The following is a 17,970-nucleotide window of genomic DNA, read 5'->3' as shown; positions in this document are numbered from 1 at the left end:
GCGGAGCAAGCTGAAACTAGACGCCATCATCATCTGACCCTAAGCTTTGGACTGACTAACCTTCTGTGGCTAGAAGCGTCGCTGAAGCGGTCTGGGTCTAAGCTAGGGCAGGTGCTGCCTATGATGCTGCTGGTATATCTGTCGAAGGATCTGAAGATGCGATAGAAGAAGGGAGCCTCTGAGTAGTCACGGCGATGAGAGCTGCTGTAGAAGGACCTAGGGCATACAGATGTGGTGGTGTAGGCATCCCTATCAACTCACTGAAAGATGCTCCAAGACTCCTAGAGACTGACGTGTCAGGCACAAATAGCGAGGGTGACTGGTCCGGTGTGAAGCTCGTCTGATATGGTGTGAACTGCGGGGCTACCACTGGCGAGGATAACCACTGGGACACCTGTACTATGGGAGAAGCAAACGGAGTTGGAGGCTGTCCCTGACTCTGAAGCCCACTGGCCTGTACTGCTAGAGTCGTCGTAGTGGTGGTAGGCTGAGCAAGCTAGGGGAAGGTTGTAACTATGGAGCCCCAAGTGCTGTTACTACATGCTGCATAAATCCCATAAGCTACTACTGCATGAGTAACTACTACTGCTGCTGGAGGACCTGCTGCTGTCACTGGAACTCATCCTGACGAGCCTAAAACTGTGTAAAGTTGGTAGCGGTCTCCTGAGCCTGTCGTGCCTGATCCTGCTACATCCACTCAAGAATAGCAATTAAAATGGGGTCTGTCTACGGGGCAGGTGGAGCTGAGCTAGAGCTACTGGCCTCTACAATATGTCTACGTGGAGGCATCTGAGGAATAGGCAGGTAGTCGTCATCAGAACTATCACTAGACTCGGTCCTCTCCTCCTGAGCCTCAAGCTGCTCCTCCTTAGTAGCGGTTATGCCTCTAATAATCTTGTTCTGCTGAGCTACGGACTCTGGTACATCTGGACGATGGCGAGGCTGAGTGGGTGCATGTGGTGTGCTATGCCTGATCCTCTGTGCCATGTTGTAAGCTAGAAACTCTATGGTGGCACCTCTATACTTTGCAACCATCTCTGGTGTCCTAACATGCACAGCCTTGAGCATAAGGAATGTGATTCAATGTGCATATGGAAGCTGCCTGTGACCCTTGAAGCCCTCAGCTATTGTGTCCTCCATCTCAGGTAGAAGAAGATCCCAAATATCAAACACTATCTGCTACATTAGAGCATTGAGAAGCCAAAGCTGGAGGCGAGTCAAGCCATCTTAGATAGAAGAAGATCCCAAATATCGAACACTATCAGGAGGACACTACTCACCAAAGGGCTCCTTGAAGCAATGACACACAAGATCTGTAGGGGGCACCAAACCACCATGAGGATGCTTGGGAGGCTCTTGCTGTCTATAACATACCTCATGTAACCTGACAGACTACTCCTGTAACCTCAGTATCTCCCAGGCCCTATAACTCATCATCCTGTAGTCTCTGCCTCTGAATGCAAAGTGTATAAAGTTATGATGTGGGTCAATGTAGAGCGATGCATAGAACTACCGAACCTAAGATAGTACATACAATCCTGTTCAGCTAATCAGATCTATCAGCCCCGGCAGATTGCAAGGTAGGGGTGAATATGCTCTTCGGCTGCTGCGACTATAGCCTCAATGCTACAAACCCACTGAGATCTAAAAACTACCCCACTATTTAGATATGTATTGTAGAAGTCTTCCTGGAGCGGTGTGTAGAATCCCTCAGATGCTCTCTCATCCCTCCTCAGAGGAAACCATACATCAAACTCTACAAATCTCAGCTGCTGAACCTGCTTGGCCGTGGCAGCCCTCAAGTCAAGGTGGGTCATTGGAGGTGGACCCTATGGTCTGGGTGATGGACGTGATCCCCTCCGTTGTGTCGGCGGCCTCGGTGACACTGGAACCCAGGTACGACTAGAGCGGCGTAGCATTGGCTGGGGTGCCTGCTCGGTCTCCTCGGCCTGCTGGCCCTCCTCACCCTCCTGAGGCTGCTGTGACTGCTGTCCCTCCTGTGTCTCCTAAGCTGGCTGAGGCTCTACTGGTGGGGGCTGCTGCTATGACTCCTGCTGTGACTCCCCCTAAGGCTAAGGATCCACAATGGGAAGATGTCGTCCTGCCATCATGATAGTCCTAGATGGACTACCATGAAGACGCTCAATCTCCTTAAGTCTGCCTTGCGCGTCTGGTGCCAGATGATATGCAATGACAACTCCACTATGGGCACCTCCTCTCTCGGCACGCTCTGCGGCCTCAGCAACTGTTGTTGCTCTCACTGTCTCTACATCAGGGTACTTGTGCTTCTTTGATACAACCTGCTTCGTCGCCTTGCCTTTAGGTCCTATAGGCTAGCGAGGCGGAGGCCTCTGATCGTCATCTCCTGGACCACCACCAACATTCTTGGTGCAAGCCATCTGATCTGATAAGAGAAACTACCGCTGACAAGATCGACTGTCCACTAACACTTTTGAGGCTTGGCCTCAATCCGTACTCGCGAGCTTGGCTCCGAGTTGACTGTCAACTGCCACTGACACCTCAATGGCACCGACTCGCTGCACGATGGAATAGATGTATATACAAGTAAATACGATATATCTAATAGATGCGAAACCCTATGAGAGCAAACAATTTAGATGTGAAATAGAAACGACTGGCTTGCTACCTGACAAACCGGCGATTCGATGAAAAGAAGAGACGTCACGCGGGGAACCATGGAACCGGCTAGGGTTAGGGTTAGCGAAGCACGGCATGAATCGGCGAAATCGACGGTGAGGATTGTAGTGCAAGGTCACGGTGGTGCTAGGCTACTGGAGTACGAGCAGAGCGCAAGGGCACGAGCAGTGGATGCGCTGGCGTAGGGCTAGCACGGTGGTGCGGCTAGGTTGGCACGGTGGCACGGGGACTAGGGCACACGTAGCGGTACGGGGAGCGCAGCACGGCGATTGCGCCGTGGGGAGCTACGGTGGTGGCGTGGAAGACGGCGATGCCACGGCGGCACATGACGAGGGAGGTGCGACGATTAGGGTAAACGCGCGACAGGATTGAATAAATAAGGATCCCCCAACATGATAGAGAAGGAAACAAAGAAACCTGATGTCGCACGATATCTACTGACCGGACGCTCCGGTGCTAGCGACCGGACACTACCACCCAACGTCTGGTCGATTCCAGAGAGGTCCAATTCCTCTAGAATCATGACCGAACGGGTCTGGTGGTCCATAACCGGACATAGCCAGAGTCCGGTTAGTTGCCTTTAACACCATGTAGATCGACTGGATGCTAGAACCCTTTCTGACCGGACGCTCAAACGTAGAGTCCGGTCACTCCTTCAGCTTCTGCTCACCTCCTATGAACTGACCGGATGCTGGACAGCAGAGTCCAGTGCAGCGTCCGATCACTCTTTTCCAGCAAATCTTCAACGTTCCTCTGCGCTACCTATTCTCAATCAAGTCCCAACTCAAATAAGATCCAAATAAACACCAATTGTGACTGATGTGAGTGACCTCTCTCAAACCCTCAAGTTTTTCAAAGTATTTTGCCTTAGGCTATAATTCTTTTTATGGAAATAGGCAATAAAAGGGCAACTGGAACAAAACGATAAAACAACATTCATGCACATGCAGTACTTGTAAGTAAATCTAGTTGCTTGTCAAGTTTGATCCAAGGTTAAGCTTCTTCACACGCTTTTCAGCGATTATCTTAACCATGTTAGACAAGCCCTATATGCATTACCAAAAATTAAACATGTTGTATATTATAATGAATGCAAGGGACAACACAAGCTCATTTTTTAGTGAAGTTACTAAAATCAAGTACATTGAGCTCATTCCATAATCTACAAAATGTAGCATCATCTAGCGGTTTAGTGAAGATATCTGCTAATTGATCTTCGGTTCTTACACCTTCTAGTGATATATCATTTTTAGCAACATGATCTCTTAGAAAGTGATGGCGGATATCTATGTGCTTGGTGCGAGAGTGTTGAACCAGATTATTTGCAAGTTTTACCGCACTTTCATTGTCGCACAAAAGAGGTACCTTTTCTAGAACTACACCATAGTCTAGCAAAGTTTGTTTCATGTATAATATTTGTGCACAACAAGCACCCGCGATAATGTATTCCGCTTTGGTGGTGGACAAAGCCACACTATTTTGCTTCTTGGAGAACCAAGACACAAGTGATCTACCAAGCAAATGGCACCCTCCGGATATGCTTTTTCTATCAACTTTGCAACTGGCATAATCCGAATCAGAATAGCCAACTAATTCAAATATAGCTCCTTTGGGATACCAAAGGCCAATGCTTGGTGTGTGCTTAAGATATCTAAGAATTCTTTTTATGGCAATTAAATATGTTTCATTAGGATTAGCTTGAAATCTAGCACACATACACACACTAAACATGATATCGGACCTAGATGCGGTTAAATATAACAAGCTACCAATCATGAAACGGTAGAGAGTTTGATCAACTGGGTTACCTCCCTTATCTAGGTCGAGATATCCATTGGTAGGCATTGGTGTCTTGATTGGCTTATATTCATCCATCTTGAATCTCTTGAGAAGATCTTTTGTGTATTTCTCTTGAGAGATGAAGATGCCTTCTTTTATTTGCTTGACTTAAAAACCAAGAAAGAATATAAGCTCACCAATCATTGACATCTCGAACTCCTTTGACATCAATTCACCAAATTCTTTGCATAAGTCTTCATTTGATGATCCAAAGATGATATCATCAACATATACTTGACAAATGAAGATATGCCCATCAAGCTTCTTGGTGAATAGTGTGGTGTCAACCTTCCCAATGGTAGAGCCCTTCTCAATGAGGAAGTCCCGAAGGCGCTCACACCAAGCTCTTGGGGCTTGCTTAAGCCCATATAGTGCCTTGGACAACCTATAAATATGATTAGGATATCTAGGGTCTTCAAACCTAGGAGGTTGATCAACATAGACTAGTTCATTAATAAAGCCATTTAAAAAGGCACTTTTCACATCCATTTGATATAATTTCATTTCATGATGTGATGCATATGAAAGTAGGATATGGATGACTTCTAATCTTGCAACCGGTGTAAAGGTCTCTCCAAAATCCAAACCTTCAACTTGGGAGAACCCCTTTGCAACTAGTTTTGCCTTGTTCCTCACAACAACACCTTGATCATCTTGCTTGTTGCGGAACACCCACTTTGTTCCAATGGCTCTTGCACCTTTTGGTCGCTCTTCATGAGTCTAAACCTTATTGCGAGTGAAGTTGTTCAACTCTTCATGTATGGCATTGATCCAATCCGGATCTTTAAGAGCTTCTTCTACCTTGGTAGGCTCATAGCAAGAGACAAAAGAGTGATGAGCAATAAATAAAGTAAGTTTTTGAGATCGAGTCATTACACCCTTTGATGGACTCCCTATGATGAGATCTTGTGAATGATCTTGTAGGAGAGGTGTATTTCTTCTATTGACCACTTGAGGAGGTGGTTGTGGAGCATCAACATCTTTGTCTTCATTTTCTACTCTCCCATCTTTTTCACCATCTTGTGGTATACTTGATGAAGAAGGTTGATCAATGACTTGTATATCATCTTTATCATCTTTTGGCTTGATGTCTCTCACCAGAATATTCTTCATAGCCTCCCTCAATGGTTTATCGCCTATATCATCAAGATTCTCATATGCTCCTTGGGAGCCATTAGATTCATCAAATTCCACATCATATGTTTCTTCAACCAAGCTGGTGGCATGATTAAATACTCTATATGCTTTGGACTTTGATGAGTAACCAACAAGAAAACCAATATCACAATGTCTTTGGAACTTCCCTAGGTGTTGTCGCTTCTTGTAGATGTAGCATTTGTAACCAAACACCATAAAGGAGACGTCCGGCTTTTTCCCATTGAGCAACTCATAAGGTGTCTTGTCAAGGAACTTTTGAAGGAATAGGCGGTTTGATGCATAGTATGCGGTGTTGATTGCTTTCGCCCATAGAGCTTCGGGGGTGTTGTACTCATCTAGCATTGTCCTTGCAAGAGTGATCAAAGTCCAGTTCTTCCTCTCAACTACACCATTTTGTTGAGGAGTATAAGTTGCGGAGACTTCATGCTTGATCCCAACTTCATCACAATAAGCTTCAATATTTGTGTTGTCAAATTCTTTTCCATTGTCATTTCTTATCTTCTTGAGCTTCACTTCAAATTCATTTTAAGCTTTCTTGGCAAACTTCTTGAAACAAGATGCAACTTTGGATTTATCATGAAGGAAGAATACACATGTATACCTTGAATAGTCATCAACAATCACAAGATAATAGAGATTCTCTCCCAAACTCTTGTATGTTGTTGGTCCAAATAAATCCATGTGTAGAAGTTCTAGCACTCTTGTGGTTGACATAAAAGCTTTTGTTGGATGGGTATTTGCAACTTACTTGTTGGTTTGATATGCACTACAAAGCTTGTCCTTCTCAAACTTCACATCCTTCAACCCTCTCACCAAATCATTCTTCATTAGCTTCTTGAGTGAACTCATACCAATATGAGCAAGTCTTCTATGCCATAGCCACCCAAGTGTTGTTTTGGTGAATAGGTAAGTCTTCAAATTTGTATCTTTGGAGGTAAAGTCCACTAGATATAAGTTATTGTATCTAAATCCATTGAATATCACTTGATTATCATCTACCTTGGATACAACAACCTCCTTCTCGTTGAACAAGCATTGGAAGCTAAGATCACATAATTGTCCAACGGATAGCAAGTTGAAGCTCAATGAAGCAACATATAGCACATTTGAGATAGAATGATCATTTGATATTGCCACTTTGCCCAATCCTTTAATCTTGCCCTTTGAGTTATCTCTAAATGTTATTTTTTCTTATCCATCTACCTCTTCATCTAGTGAGGTGAACATACGAGGATCACCGTTCATGTGTTGAGTGCAACCACTATCAATAACCCAATAACTTCCACCAGTCTTATAGTTCACCTACACACAAGAGATTCAAGCTTTAGGAATCCAAACTTGTTGAGGGTCCTTCACCTTCTCAACAAGTGACTTAGCCACCCAAATCTTCTTAGGCCTATTCTTGTTAGGGGGTCCTAAGAACATGACTTTCATCTTTCCACTAGAATCCTTTCTAAGCATGTAGTGAGCATTGAAGGCAAAGGGTCTAGCATGCTTGGGCAAGGGTTGTGGCGGTAGAGTTTGGCACTCATGAGTAAAGTGGCCTTCTTGTTGAAAGGTCCTAATGGCTAGAGGGGGGGGTGAATAGCCTAATAAAAATTTCTACAACAATACTTAACCAAATGGTTAGACAATTATGAGGCGAAGCGAGTGTTGCACTAGCCTACTTAAAATGCAAGCCACCTACCATAATTCTAGTTTAGATAGTGTCTATTCACACAATAGCAAAGACACTATCCTATGTTAGTGTGCTCTCAAAGACTAACTAAAGAGCCACACCAACCAAGCAAGCAAGCTCTCATAACTAGCTACACTAAAGAGCTTGTCAACTAGTTTGCGGTAAAGTAAAGAGAGTGGTTAGGATAGTTATACCGCCGTGTAGATGAAGAACCAATCAATCACAAAGATGAATAACAATGAAGACCAATCACCTCGGAATCAATGATGAAGACAATGATTTTTTACCGAGGTTCACTTGCTTGCCGGCAAGCTAGTCCTTGTTGTGGCGATTCACTCACTTGGAGGTTCACGCGCTAATTGGCTTCACACGCCAAACCCTCAATAGGGTGCCGCACAACCAACACAAGATGAGGATCACACAAGCCACGAGCAATCCACTAGAGTACCTTTTGGCGCTCCACCGGGGAAAAGGTCAAGAACCCCTCACAATCACCACGATCGGAGCCAGAGACAATCACCACCTCCGCTCGACGATCCTCGCTGCTCCAAGCCGTCTAGGTGGCGGCAACCACCAAGAGTAACAAGCAAAATCCGCAGTGAAACACGATCACTAAGTGCCTCTAGATGCAATCACTCAAGCAATGCACTTGGATCACTCCCAATCTCACTATGATGATGAATCAATAATGTAGATGAGTGGGAGGGCTTTGGCTAAGCTCACAAAGTTGCTATGTCAATGAAAATGTGCAAGAGACTACCCTTGAGCCGGCCATGGGGCTATAAATAGAGCCCCCATCAAATAGAGCCGTTATACCCCTTCACTGGGCAAAACGCGCTCTGACCGGACACTTCGGTCAAACTGACCGGACGCTGGCCCTCAGCGTCCGGTCGCCCGATGGACGCCATGTGTCATCTCCTTCAAACGCTGTTTGTCAGATCCCAATGGTTATGACACTGACCGGACGCTCCGGTCAAAACTGACCGGACGCTGAAGCCCCAGCGTCCGGTCGTTTCCAGTAAGCTCCCCGAGGCATGTTTTTTCGACCGGACGCGTCCGGTCTACCTTGACCGGACGCAGCCAGCGTCCGGTGCTCAACCCTAGCCTACTGTGCCGTCTGACAGCTCGACCGGATGCAGCCTTTCAGCGTCCGGTCGCTGAGTGACCCAGCGTCCGGTCAGTAGACCGACGCCAGCATCATTTCGACCAACTCCATTTCAACTCTAACTTCTTCACCCTTGCTCAAATGTGCCAACCACCAAGAATTTTGCATCCGGCGCAATAAAAAATAGATATTTCATTTTTCTAAAAGCGCCTTGTGCACATGTGTTAGCATATTTTCATAAATATTTTCAAGGGTGTTAGCACTCCACTAGATCCTAAATGCATATGCAATGAGTTAGAGCATCTAGTGGCACTTTGATAACCGCATTCCGATACGAGTTTCACCCCTCTTAATAGTATGACTATCAAACCTAAATGTGATCACACTCTCTAAGTGTCTTGATCACCAAAACAAAATAGCTCCTATAGTTTATACCTTTGCCTTGAGCTTTTTGTTTTTCTCTTTCTTCATTTCAAGTTTAAGCCCTTGATCATCGCCATGCCATCATCATTGTCATGCTATGATCTTCATTAGCTTCTCTACTTGAAGTGTGCTACCTATGTCATGATCACTTGATAAACTAGGTTAGCACTTAGGGTTTCATCAATTTACCAAAACCAAACTAGAGCTTTCACTTGTTCATACTCAAAACATCTCTTTGGCTTTGGCTTTGGCTTTGATTGTTGTTGTTGAACTTGAGCCTTCTTCTTCTTCTCTACACTTGCCACATATCCAATGTCACTTCTATCCATCTTCATGACGGTGTTCATGAGTAGCTCACTTTGGAGATGCTTGCCTCTTGCAAACTTGCTCAATCCTATCTTGAGATGCTCTTTCTCCATCTTGAGCTTCTTGTTCTCTTCCTTAAGAACATCATTGTTCTACTCTTCCTTGAGCTTCTTGTTCTCTTCTTTGAGCTTCTTATTCTTAAGGATCAACTATTTATCATGATCAAGAGTTTCTAGCACAATGGTGTTGTGGTTTTTTATTTCTTCAAGATCTTTCATGAGCTTTTCGTTTGCATTCTTGAGCTTGACATATTCATCATAGTCATTGCACTCAACCACTTTCTTGCCTTTGCCACTAGATCCTTGCTCAATGCTCTCATCAAATAAATCATCACATGATATAGCTATATCAATCTTAGCAATATGGTTAGTAGCATCATATGGCTCATTTGGTAAAAATTCTTGAGCAATAACAAGAGTATCATAATTGATCTTTAGAGTTGTATATTCATCTTTTAGCTTGTTGTGGCTAGTGATGAGCTCATTGTGCACCCACTCAAGTTTATTATATTTATCTTTAAGCTCTTTCTTAGAAGATTTGAGCTCCTTGAGTTTGGATGATATAGCATCATTCGTTTCTTTGAGCTCAACATTAGCCTTTTTCCAATGTATCGTATTTTGCTAAGAGTGAATCATTTTTAGCATCAAGCTTTTCATTTTAGCTCTACTCTTTTCTAATGATCTTAGTGTATTTTTTAGTATTTTGACAAGATCATCATATGAAGGTGAATCATCATCATCATCGCTATCGCTATCATCATCACTAGCTTGCTCATCATCACTACTATCATCATTATTGGTTATCTTGTGTTCACCCTTGGCCATAAGGCATAGGTGTGTAGAGGATGATGGCGATAGTGGCGGTGAAGATGAAAGATCAATAGCAATGGCGGCCACTTTCTCATCTTCACTATCATCATCGGATGATCCACTAGATGAATCAATATCCGTAAGCCAATCACCGACGATGTAGGCCTTTCCACTCTTTTTCTTCTTGTAGAAGTCCCTCTTTTTGTCATCTCTCTTCTTATATGGCTTGTTCTTTTTCTTCTTATCTTCATCTTCATTGCTTGAGTCATCTTTCTTGCCCTTGTTCTTGTTCTTGAACTTGTCTTTCTTAGGCTTTGTGCATTGATGAGCTAGATGACCAAGTTCTCCACAATTGTAGCAATACATCTCGGAGATTGGCTTTCTTCTTAAGCTTGTGAAGAACTTCTTCTTGCCATCGAACTTGATGCCACTCTTGTTAAGCTTCTTTAGCATCTTGACGGTCTTCTTCACCATGAGAGCAAGATTTTCATCATCATCTTCTTCATCACTTGAGCTCTCATACTCAAGTCTTGCTTTGCCCTTATCTTGGCTAGCTTTGAATGCTAAGTCCTTCTCTTTCTTCTTGGTAGAGGATGAGCCATCTTGTGGCGTGATGTGCATGTACATCTCATGAGCATTGATTTTTCCCAAGATTTGTGTCGGTGTAGCAGCGGAAAGATCACCTTGATGTAGCACGGTCACAATATGCCCATATTTGTCAATGGAGAGGACACTCAAGATCTTTCTTACAACGTCGGATGGTGACATTTGAGTAAGTCCAAGCCCATTGACTTCCTCTACAAGAATATTTAAGCGTGAATACATCTCATTAGCACTTTCTTTGGGAAGCATCTCAAATGAATTTAGCTTTTTAATTATAAGATGATAGCGTTCCTCATGCTCACTCTTGGTTCCCTCATGGAGCGCACAAACATTCGACCACAGTGCATGGGCATCTTTGTGGTTCCTTACTCGGTTGAACACATCTTTGCAAAGGCCTCTAAAGATGGTGTTTCGAGCCTTTGCATTCCACTTTTCATAATTAACCTCATCGCCTTGTAAGTTAGTAGCATCCCGAGGTTTTGGAAAGCCTTATGAGGTGGCTCTAAGTATACCAACGTCTAGAGCTTCTAAGTACGCCTCCATGCGGATTTTCCAATATGAAAAGTTATCTCCCTCAAAGATAGGAGGAGGTCTATCCCCGTGAGACATCTTGCTCAAAGCGATTAAGCTTAAAAATATGAGCACGAGGCTCCGATACCAATTAAAAGGATCAAGATGCCCAAGAGGGGAGGAGGTGAATTGGGCTAATTCTAAATTTTCTTGCAATAATCAAATCCTACGGTTGACCCAATTAACCCTTTGTGCCTAGAAAAGTATTTCTATTAATCTAACGCACAAAGGACTTGCAACCTATGTTCCAAACTTACTATAGCATGGTAATTCTATGAATGTAAAAACAAGTATTGAATTGCTCAATGTAAATGCTCAAAGTAAATAAAGAGAGAGGAACGCGGCGATATTTTGCCGAGGTATCGGAGAGTCACCACTTTCCACTAGTCCTTGTTGGAGCACCCACGTAAGGGTGTAGCTCTCCCTTGATCCGTGCAAGGATCAAGTGCTCTATACGGGTTGATTCTTCGACACTTCATCGCGGTGAATCACCCAAAACCGCTCACAACTTGAGTTGGGTCACCCACAAGCTCAGCCAGGTGATCACCAAGCTCCCAATCACCACCAAGCCATCTAGGTGATGGCGATCACCAAGAGTAACAAGTATGAACTCTCACTTAACCACGTGACTGGACTGGAACCTTACTGGAGTCGACCGGACGCTAGACCTCAGCGTCCGGTCACTTGACCACTCAGCGCCCGGACGCGCCAGACGCTATCTCCTTGATCAAATAAACTGACCGGACCCTACGGCCAGCGTCCGATCGCACCGGAGCCAGCGTCCGGTCAACATTTGACCCTCTATTCACTTCCAACTCTCGATCATATGTAAATGAAGTTTGCTCCATTGGATCTTAGGCATATGTAGGAGCTATCTAGTGCTAGTTTTAACAAGTGTGCACCACACCTAACTCACTAGACTCATCTAGGTCAAGCTATCCGTCCATACCTCCCTTAATAGTACGGCCAAAGGAAAAACAAAGTCCTAAACTACTCTAAGTGTCTCTTCAACTCCAATCGACACTTAGAACTACTCATCCTTAACCTTGTCGTCCATCCTTTGAAAACCGAAACGATTTCCATCGTAGGGGCATAACCACCTTGATTGCCCAATTGATCTCCATTACCATGACCTAACTTAATTACCTCTGCAAAAACACACGTTAGTCATAGTAATCTTGTATTGTCATTAATCACCGAAACCCAACTAGGAGCCTAGATGCTTTCACACATGCTTTGCTTCTAATCACCACACATAGAAATCCTAAGATGGAAGATTACCTTGATCTGTACTATTCAGTGTACCATTTTAGACTAGCCTATGGTGGTGTGATCAAACCAGGGCAAGTGTGGATCCTGGATTTAAATTTCTACCACCACTCGATAAGAGAGAGGTTGAAAGACAAAGGAAACTCTAAATACCTAGCTGCACTGAGAACAAGGAAAGCAAACCCAGGGGCAAAGGCATGTGGCAAGTGCAGTGCAAAAAATTGCTTAGGTCATGGCCATAGGACAACATTCCCAAAGTGTCCTCTTAATGGAACAAAGAAGAGGTAAATGTGTCTGCCTTTTTCGACCTAACTCATATTTTCTTCATATTTTGAACTTATCTCAATTTTATATTTATAGGAAAAGTCAGGTCAAGAAAGGAAAGGCAGGTAGGCCTGCTGGTTCTACCAAAGGTAATGCGGCTCCTAGTCCATCTAGAAGGGAGAATGTTTATGTGCAAGAAAATTCAGTGAATAATAGTCCTGGACCTGTGTAAGAACTAAAAGGCACAAGAGAAATTAGCACTAGTCCCGGCCCTGTTACAAGAAGGTGAATTTCTATAAACTGAACATTGACTTGAAACTTGGAACATTATCTATTTTTTAGACTAAACATTTGTCTCATTTTTAGCCAAATGCAATTAACAATGGTGGAATTTGGAGGCACTAATCAGGTTACTGTAAACCCTAGAGCAGTGACTAGAAGGTAAAATGATTCATCTTGTTTAACATGTTTGTGCTTATCTTACTTCATATAATGAACCAGTCTATTTTCCTATGGTATTTAGTCAAACTGGAGAAGGGGCGAGTAATACTATGGCCACTCCAAGAAAGAGTCTAGGTCTAAAGAAAAAACTCACTCCAAAGAAGAAAAAGTAGATCGATGTTTGAATATTCCTAGAACAACGTCTGGAGACTTTTTGTATTATTCTAGATTCCCAGCCATTAGTATGTTTCTTTTGTCTATGCGAACCTATAATTTTAAATTGGCGGGATGATTCTATTGTCTCTATGTGAACTTGTACTCTTTAAATTGCCTACATGATTGTATTGTCCGACTTAGAACCTATTTACTAAATTGTATGGCTGGTTCTACTGTGTGTGCTGAAATTTGATTATATTTTATGCATTGTTTACGTTGATTTGGACTAAAATGTTAGATATGTGTAAAATTTAAGTTCTGGGGACTGAAAACTGTTGGGTGAATCGGAGGGAAGATGTCGGGGAGAAAAGTGTGCTAACCGAGAGAAGCGAGGTGCTAGACGAGAGTAGTATCGTCATTTTCTGTGACCTAAACAGTGTAAAGAGGTAGCTAAAATAAGAAATAAGACAAATCCTTCGTGTGTAGATTAAATACCGAGTGGCTTGCGATTTGAATGTGAAATATTGAGAGCTCGCGAATTCAGGTTAAATATTGAAATTTATCGGAAGGAGGCCCCCGACCCTAACTAACTAGGAGCCCAACGACGACCGAAGCGCCGTCTCCGCCTAGTCGCTCGCCGTGCCACCTCCTCAGACACCGGCGGCGGTCATGCCGCCTCCGCGTCCGCCGCACCCCCCACCTCCCCCTCCTCCGCCGCCCGGGCCGCCTCCTCTACGCGCTCATCGCCTCCCTCTCCCGCCCACCTGCCCGGCCCCCGCGTCTCTTCTCCTCGCGCCGCCCTCCTCCCCAGCCCGTGCCCTCGCGCTTCTCTTCCCCGACTCCTCCGCCCACCTCTTCCCCTCCCTACCCTCCGTCGCCACCTCGTCTTCGCCCGCTCACACCCCCGTCCCGTCACCACTCGCCGCCGCCGCCTGCTTCGCGCTCCTCCTCCCGTCCTCACACCTCCTCTTCCTCTCCGCGCATCCGTCCCCTTGCTCCTCCTCTGTCCACCTCCGCGCCTATTCCCTCGCGTCCGCGCCCGCTTTCCCGCGCTTTGCGCCCGCCTCGCTCTCCTTCAAGCGACATGCCTCAGCCGCAGGCCTGCCGCTCCAGGGCCTACCCTTCGGCCTCGGCGTCCGCCTGGCCGGCGGGGTCAACGCCGTCGCGCTGCTCTCCCTGTCCGCCGGCCAGATCTGGGTGCTCGCTCCGAAGCTGGCCGCGGACGGCCGGACGGTGGAGCTGCACAAGTGCGCGGTCGTCGAGCTCGAGCCGGCGCGGCCCGTGTACGCGATGGAAGTCGCAATGGGAAGGCTGCTGCTCGGGGAGGCTGGTGGCTTGCGCGTCTTCCCGCTGCGAGGTTTGATGAAGGGTGGAAAGGAGAGGGAGGGGAAGAAGGAAGTTTCTGTGGCAGTAGGAAGGAAGGGCTACCACAAGAAGAACGGGATGCTGAATGGCTTAGTTGTGCCAGTTAAGCGTGTTAGCTATGGGGGCAGTGGTGAAGGCGACGTTGTTTCCACTTGTGAGTACTTCACACCTTCTTGTTTTGATCTATTCTGTGATCCTTGGTATTATAATGTGAAATAAATAGACACTGCAGCACGGCAGGATTGGATTTCTGTTTGTAATGCGGGTTTGAAGGATCTAAGCTAGGCATAGATGTGCAGGGGTGCAACTTTTGGTTAAGCTAGGCATAAATGTGCTAACCTCTTTTTGAGTGTAAACAAGGGGCGCTACCTTGGGGGCGTACCCAGTGCAGAGAGCTCCCGCTTTGTGCAGGGTCTGGGGAAGGGTGTCAGTGGCAAGCCTTACCCTCGCCTGTGCAATGTGAGGAGACCGCGACTCGAACCCGGGACCTTCCGGTCACAGGCGGTAAGACTCTACCGCTTGCACCAGGCCCGCCCTTCCCCAGACCCCACTCTGCGCGGGGTCTGGGGAAGGGCGCTACCTTGCTTAGGACTTTTATATCGGTGGCCTACTACCCTAGCTGTTCGTGCGTATCAAACAGCAAATTGACAATAACTGATAGGTTCATGAAAGATAAAATACAAACTATGCAATGGTATTTTAGTATTTTACTTCTACATTTCTTGTGTTTGTAGTTACCTGAACATGTCTGTCTCATGCCTACTTATTAGAGATTTGAGTGGTAAGCAACCAGTTTTGTTGAGTTCGATGATAATTAGCATAGTCGGTGTATCCTATTGCAATATATTGCTGTCCATGCAGAGAAAGTGATCATATGTGTTTTGTCGAAGTTAGTTATATATTGATATTGCTATCCTCATAATGATAAGAGGAAATAGAGCAAGGCAAAGTTGTGTCCAGACCTCTTGGTGCTGTGTATGAAAAATAGGAATAAAATTATTGCAATGGACGAAGCATATCCAGCTTTCAATCTTCATTAGTGATATAAATAGACTCTAGCCTCTCAAAGGACTACATTCTTCAGGGAATGCTTTGTGTGGGATTGATCGCTGTGATCCAACCATGTCAACCGTACATGATTCTTTGATAAATTGTACAGGTTATATTGATACTAAAGTAGAGGTATATTACTACTGGATATAGGTGTGTCATAGAATCTACTCAGAAGTCAGAATCAACTAATCTGTGGTCCAAAATTATGCTTTTCAGGTAAGCTCACAACTCTGAGGGTAAAACAAAGTTCAGGAAGCTATTGCTCTTTTTTGTTGTCATTTCAAAATGATGATCACAAGTCAGAAGGCAGCATGGAATTGCTGAAATCAGTGAAAGCTGTTTCGATCCATCCTCTTTCCAAGAACAAGTTTTTGGTACTGGATTCATCTGGAGTGTTGCATGTCTTCAGTCTTTCAACAACAGAAATGGGCTCAGGAGCTGCCAGCAAGCAATATTCTGAAAATATCCATACATATCGCTTGGATTATCCCATGAAAGTGCAATTTTCTGCTGTCTTTTCAGTTACCTCTATAAGTGAGTTCTTGTTCTGAATTTGCTGTCTTATTTCACATTATGGTTTACTTCATTAATAAATATGTTCAGAGTGTTTGTGCAGAGACACAATTTTTTTGGGTTTCAGATGGCGGACATACTGTACATGTAATGTCAGCGGTTGAGACTGAGTCCCCCAACGGTGACAATGGAGACGTTCCCGGAGAAAGAGAGTTAGCAACTATCAAGCTTTCAGGTTGTGGCATTCGCCTAGTTCTTCAATCATACATCTTATCTTTCAAATATCTTATTCTTAGCTTAATCTGACCACAAATTATAAATTTACGTGATGTATAAGTGAAATTTGCCTTTTATTTCAAAAAAATAAGTGAAATTTGCCTGGCTGTGCATTGTTTTACTTTTCGTTTGGCTCATGCTAACCTGTTAAATAAAATCAACTGTCAGTTCACCGATGTTTTCCATTTGCTGTTGCTCTCATTTTTCAGGTTAATTTTAATTTTATAACATGTCCACCATAATGACCTTGCCTCAGTTGAACCTAATTATGTCTTGTGCAGCTATTGAAGCAATCTTTACAAGCGAAAGAGTTCAGGACATTGTATCTATCTCCAAGGATTCAGTCCTTATCCTTGGTCAAGGTGAGAGGAGTTCGTGACATATTCTAGACTGCCAGACATGTCGTGGTCATCTAGATATGCTTTCTTAGCTTTGTTTTGAAATTTTCCTAACTTGATATTATGTCCCAGGCAACATGTTTCTGTATGGAACTTCTTGAATTTGGTTGTTTATTATGTGTGGTAAGTATAATCAAATCACAATTTTTGCATGTTACTATTCTTACAATAATTGCTTCAGCATACACCCTCAGGTTTCATTTGATATCAGGTGGATACATCACTGTTCTTTAGGGCATGGTTCAAGAATTTGCAGCTTTGGATGGGGTTTTGGCTAAAGACAGGATGGGTTAGTTCATTAATAATCAACTGATTTAAATTTCTCTACTTCTGTTACCATTGCATTGTAATTTGTTGCCTTCTAATGCTTCCTCCATTACCTGAACTGAAGTTTTGGTGATTTTGAAGATGAACTTATCCACCTGTCCTTGAAGTCGTGAGCTTTACTATATTTATTAATCACAGTAAGCAGATGAAAAGCTCATGTCTTCCACAGAGGACAGCAAGAATCGGAAGGTGCATGATTCTCTACCTTGTATACTGGTTTACTACTACATATTTCTGCAACTTTGCAAACTTGCAGTGCCATATTTCTGCTCACCTCATGGAAACTTTTGAGCAGGCGATGCCAGATTATGGACAGACCATGCCGTAATGGCCCAATTGCTCTGCATGCGTATTTTACATGCAAAGACTGGCACAATTCTTGTTGATATGACTTGGAGAAGAGCAATGCTGCAAAATCTATTCCCAGACTCAGTTGCTGAGGAAAGTGGATCATGAGGCCGTTCAGCTATGGAATTATACATCTGGTGCTAGTGTAATTCAGAGACTGGACTTGCGGTGTCGTGGAGTTGAGGATTGGGCATGCTACTGTAGGGGACCTCGGAAAAGGAATAATGTAGTACTCCTGTAAGAGCTAAGATCAGGCTTTCGCTAGATGGAATGCTGGAAGGCGCGACCTTGAGTCATTCGTCTTATCATTTGTTTTTTTTTATTGCTGCTTGTGTGATTCCACTATACCGA

General features: G+C 44.3%; 1 protein-coding gene across 4 annotated transcripts; it reads left to right on the top strand.

The window, feature by feature from the left end:
- Window positions 1-13,930: 13,930 nt before the first annotated feature.
- LOC136452860 (uncharacterized) lies at window positions 13,931-17,924 on the top strand. Of its 4 annotated transcripts, none has more exons than XM_066453448.1 (8): window positions 13,931-14,858; window positions 15,974-16,291; window positions 16,398-16,505; window positions 16,828-16,908; window positions 17,017-17,067; window positions 17,156-17,233; window positions 17,336-17,460; window positions 17,567-17,924. In XM_066453448.1, the coding sequence occupies exons 1-5, from the start codon at window positions 14,009-14,011 to the stop codon at window positions 17,043-17,045; spliced, it is 1,386 nt and encodes a 461-aa protein (XP_066309545.1). In that variant the 5' UTR covers window positions 13,931-14,008; the 3' UTR covers window positions 17,046-17,067; window positions 17,156-17,233; window positions 17,336-17,460; window positions 17,567-17,924. The 4 variants fall into 4 exon arrangements, with proteins under 4 accessions (XP_066309545.1, XP_066309546.1, XP_066309543.1 ...); XM_066453446.1 differs by having other exon boundaries at window positions 13,936-14,858; window positions 16,374-16,505; window positions 17,353-17,460; XM_066453445.1 differs by having other exon boundaries at window positions 13,936-14,858; window positions 16,374-16,505.
- Window positions 17,925-17,970: the final 46 nt, after the last annotated feature.

This window comes from Miscanthus floridulus, chromosome 5 (genome assembly GCF_019320115.1).
Source record: "Miscanthus floridulus cultivar M001 chromosome 5, ASM1932011v1, whole genome shotgun sequence".
In the NCBI taxonomy this organism is placed as follows: Eukaryota; Viridiplantae; Streptophyta; class Magnoliopsida; order Poales; family Poaceae; genus Miscanthus; species Miscanthus floridulus.
The sequence above is the reverse complement of the archived record's forward strand: the minus strand, read 5'-3'. Positions and strand labels throughout refer to the sequence as shown.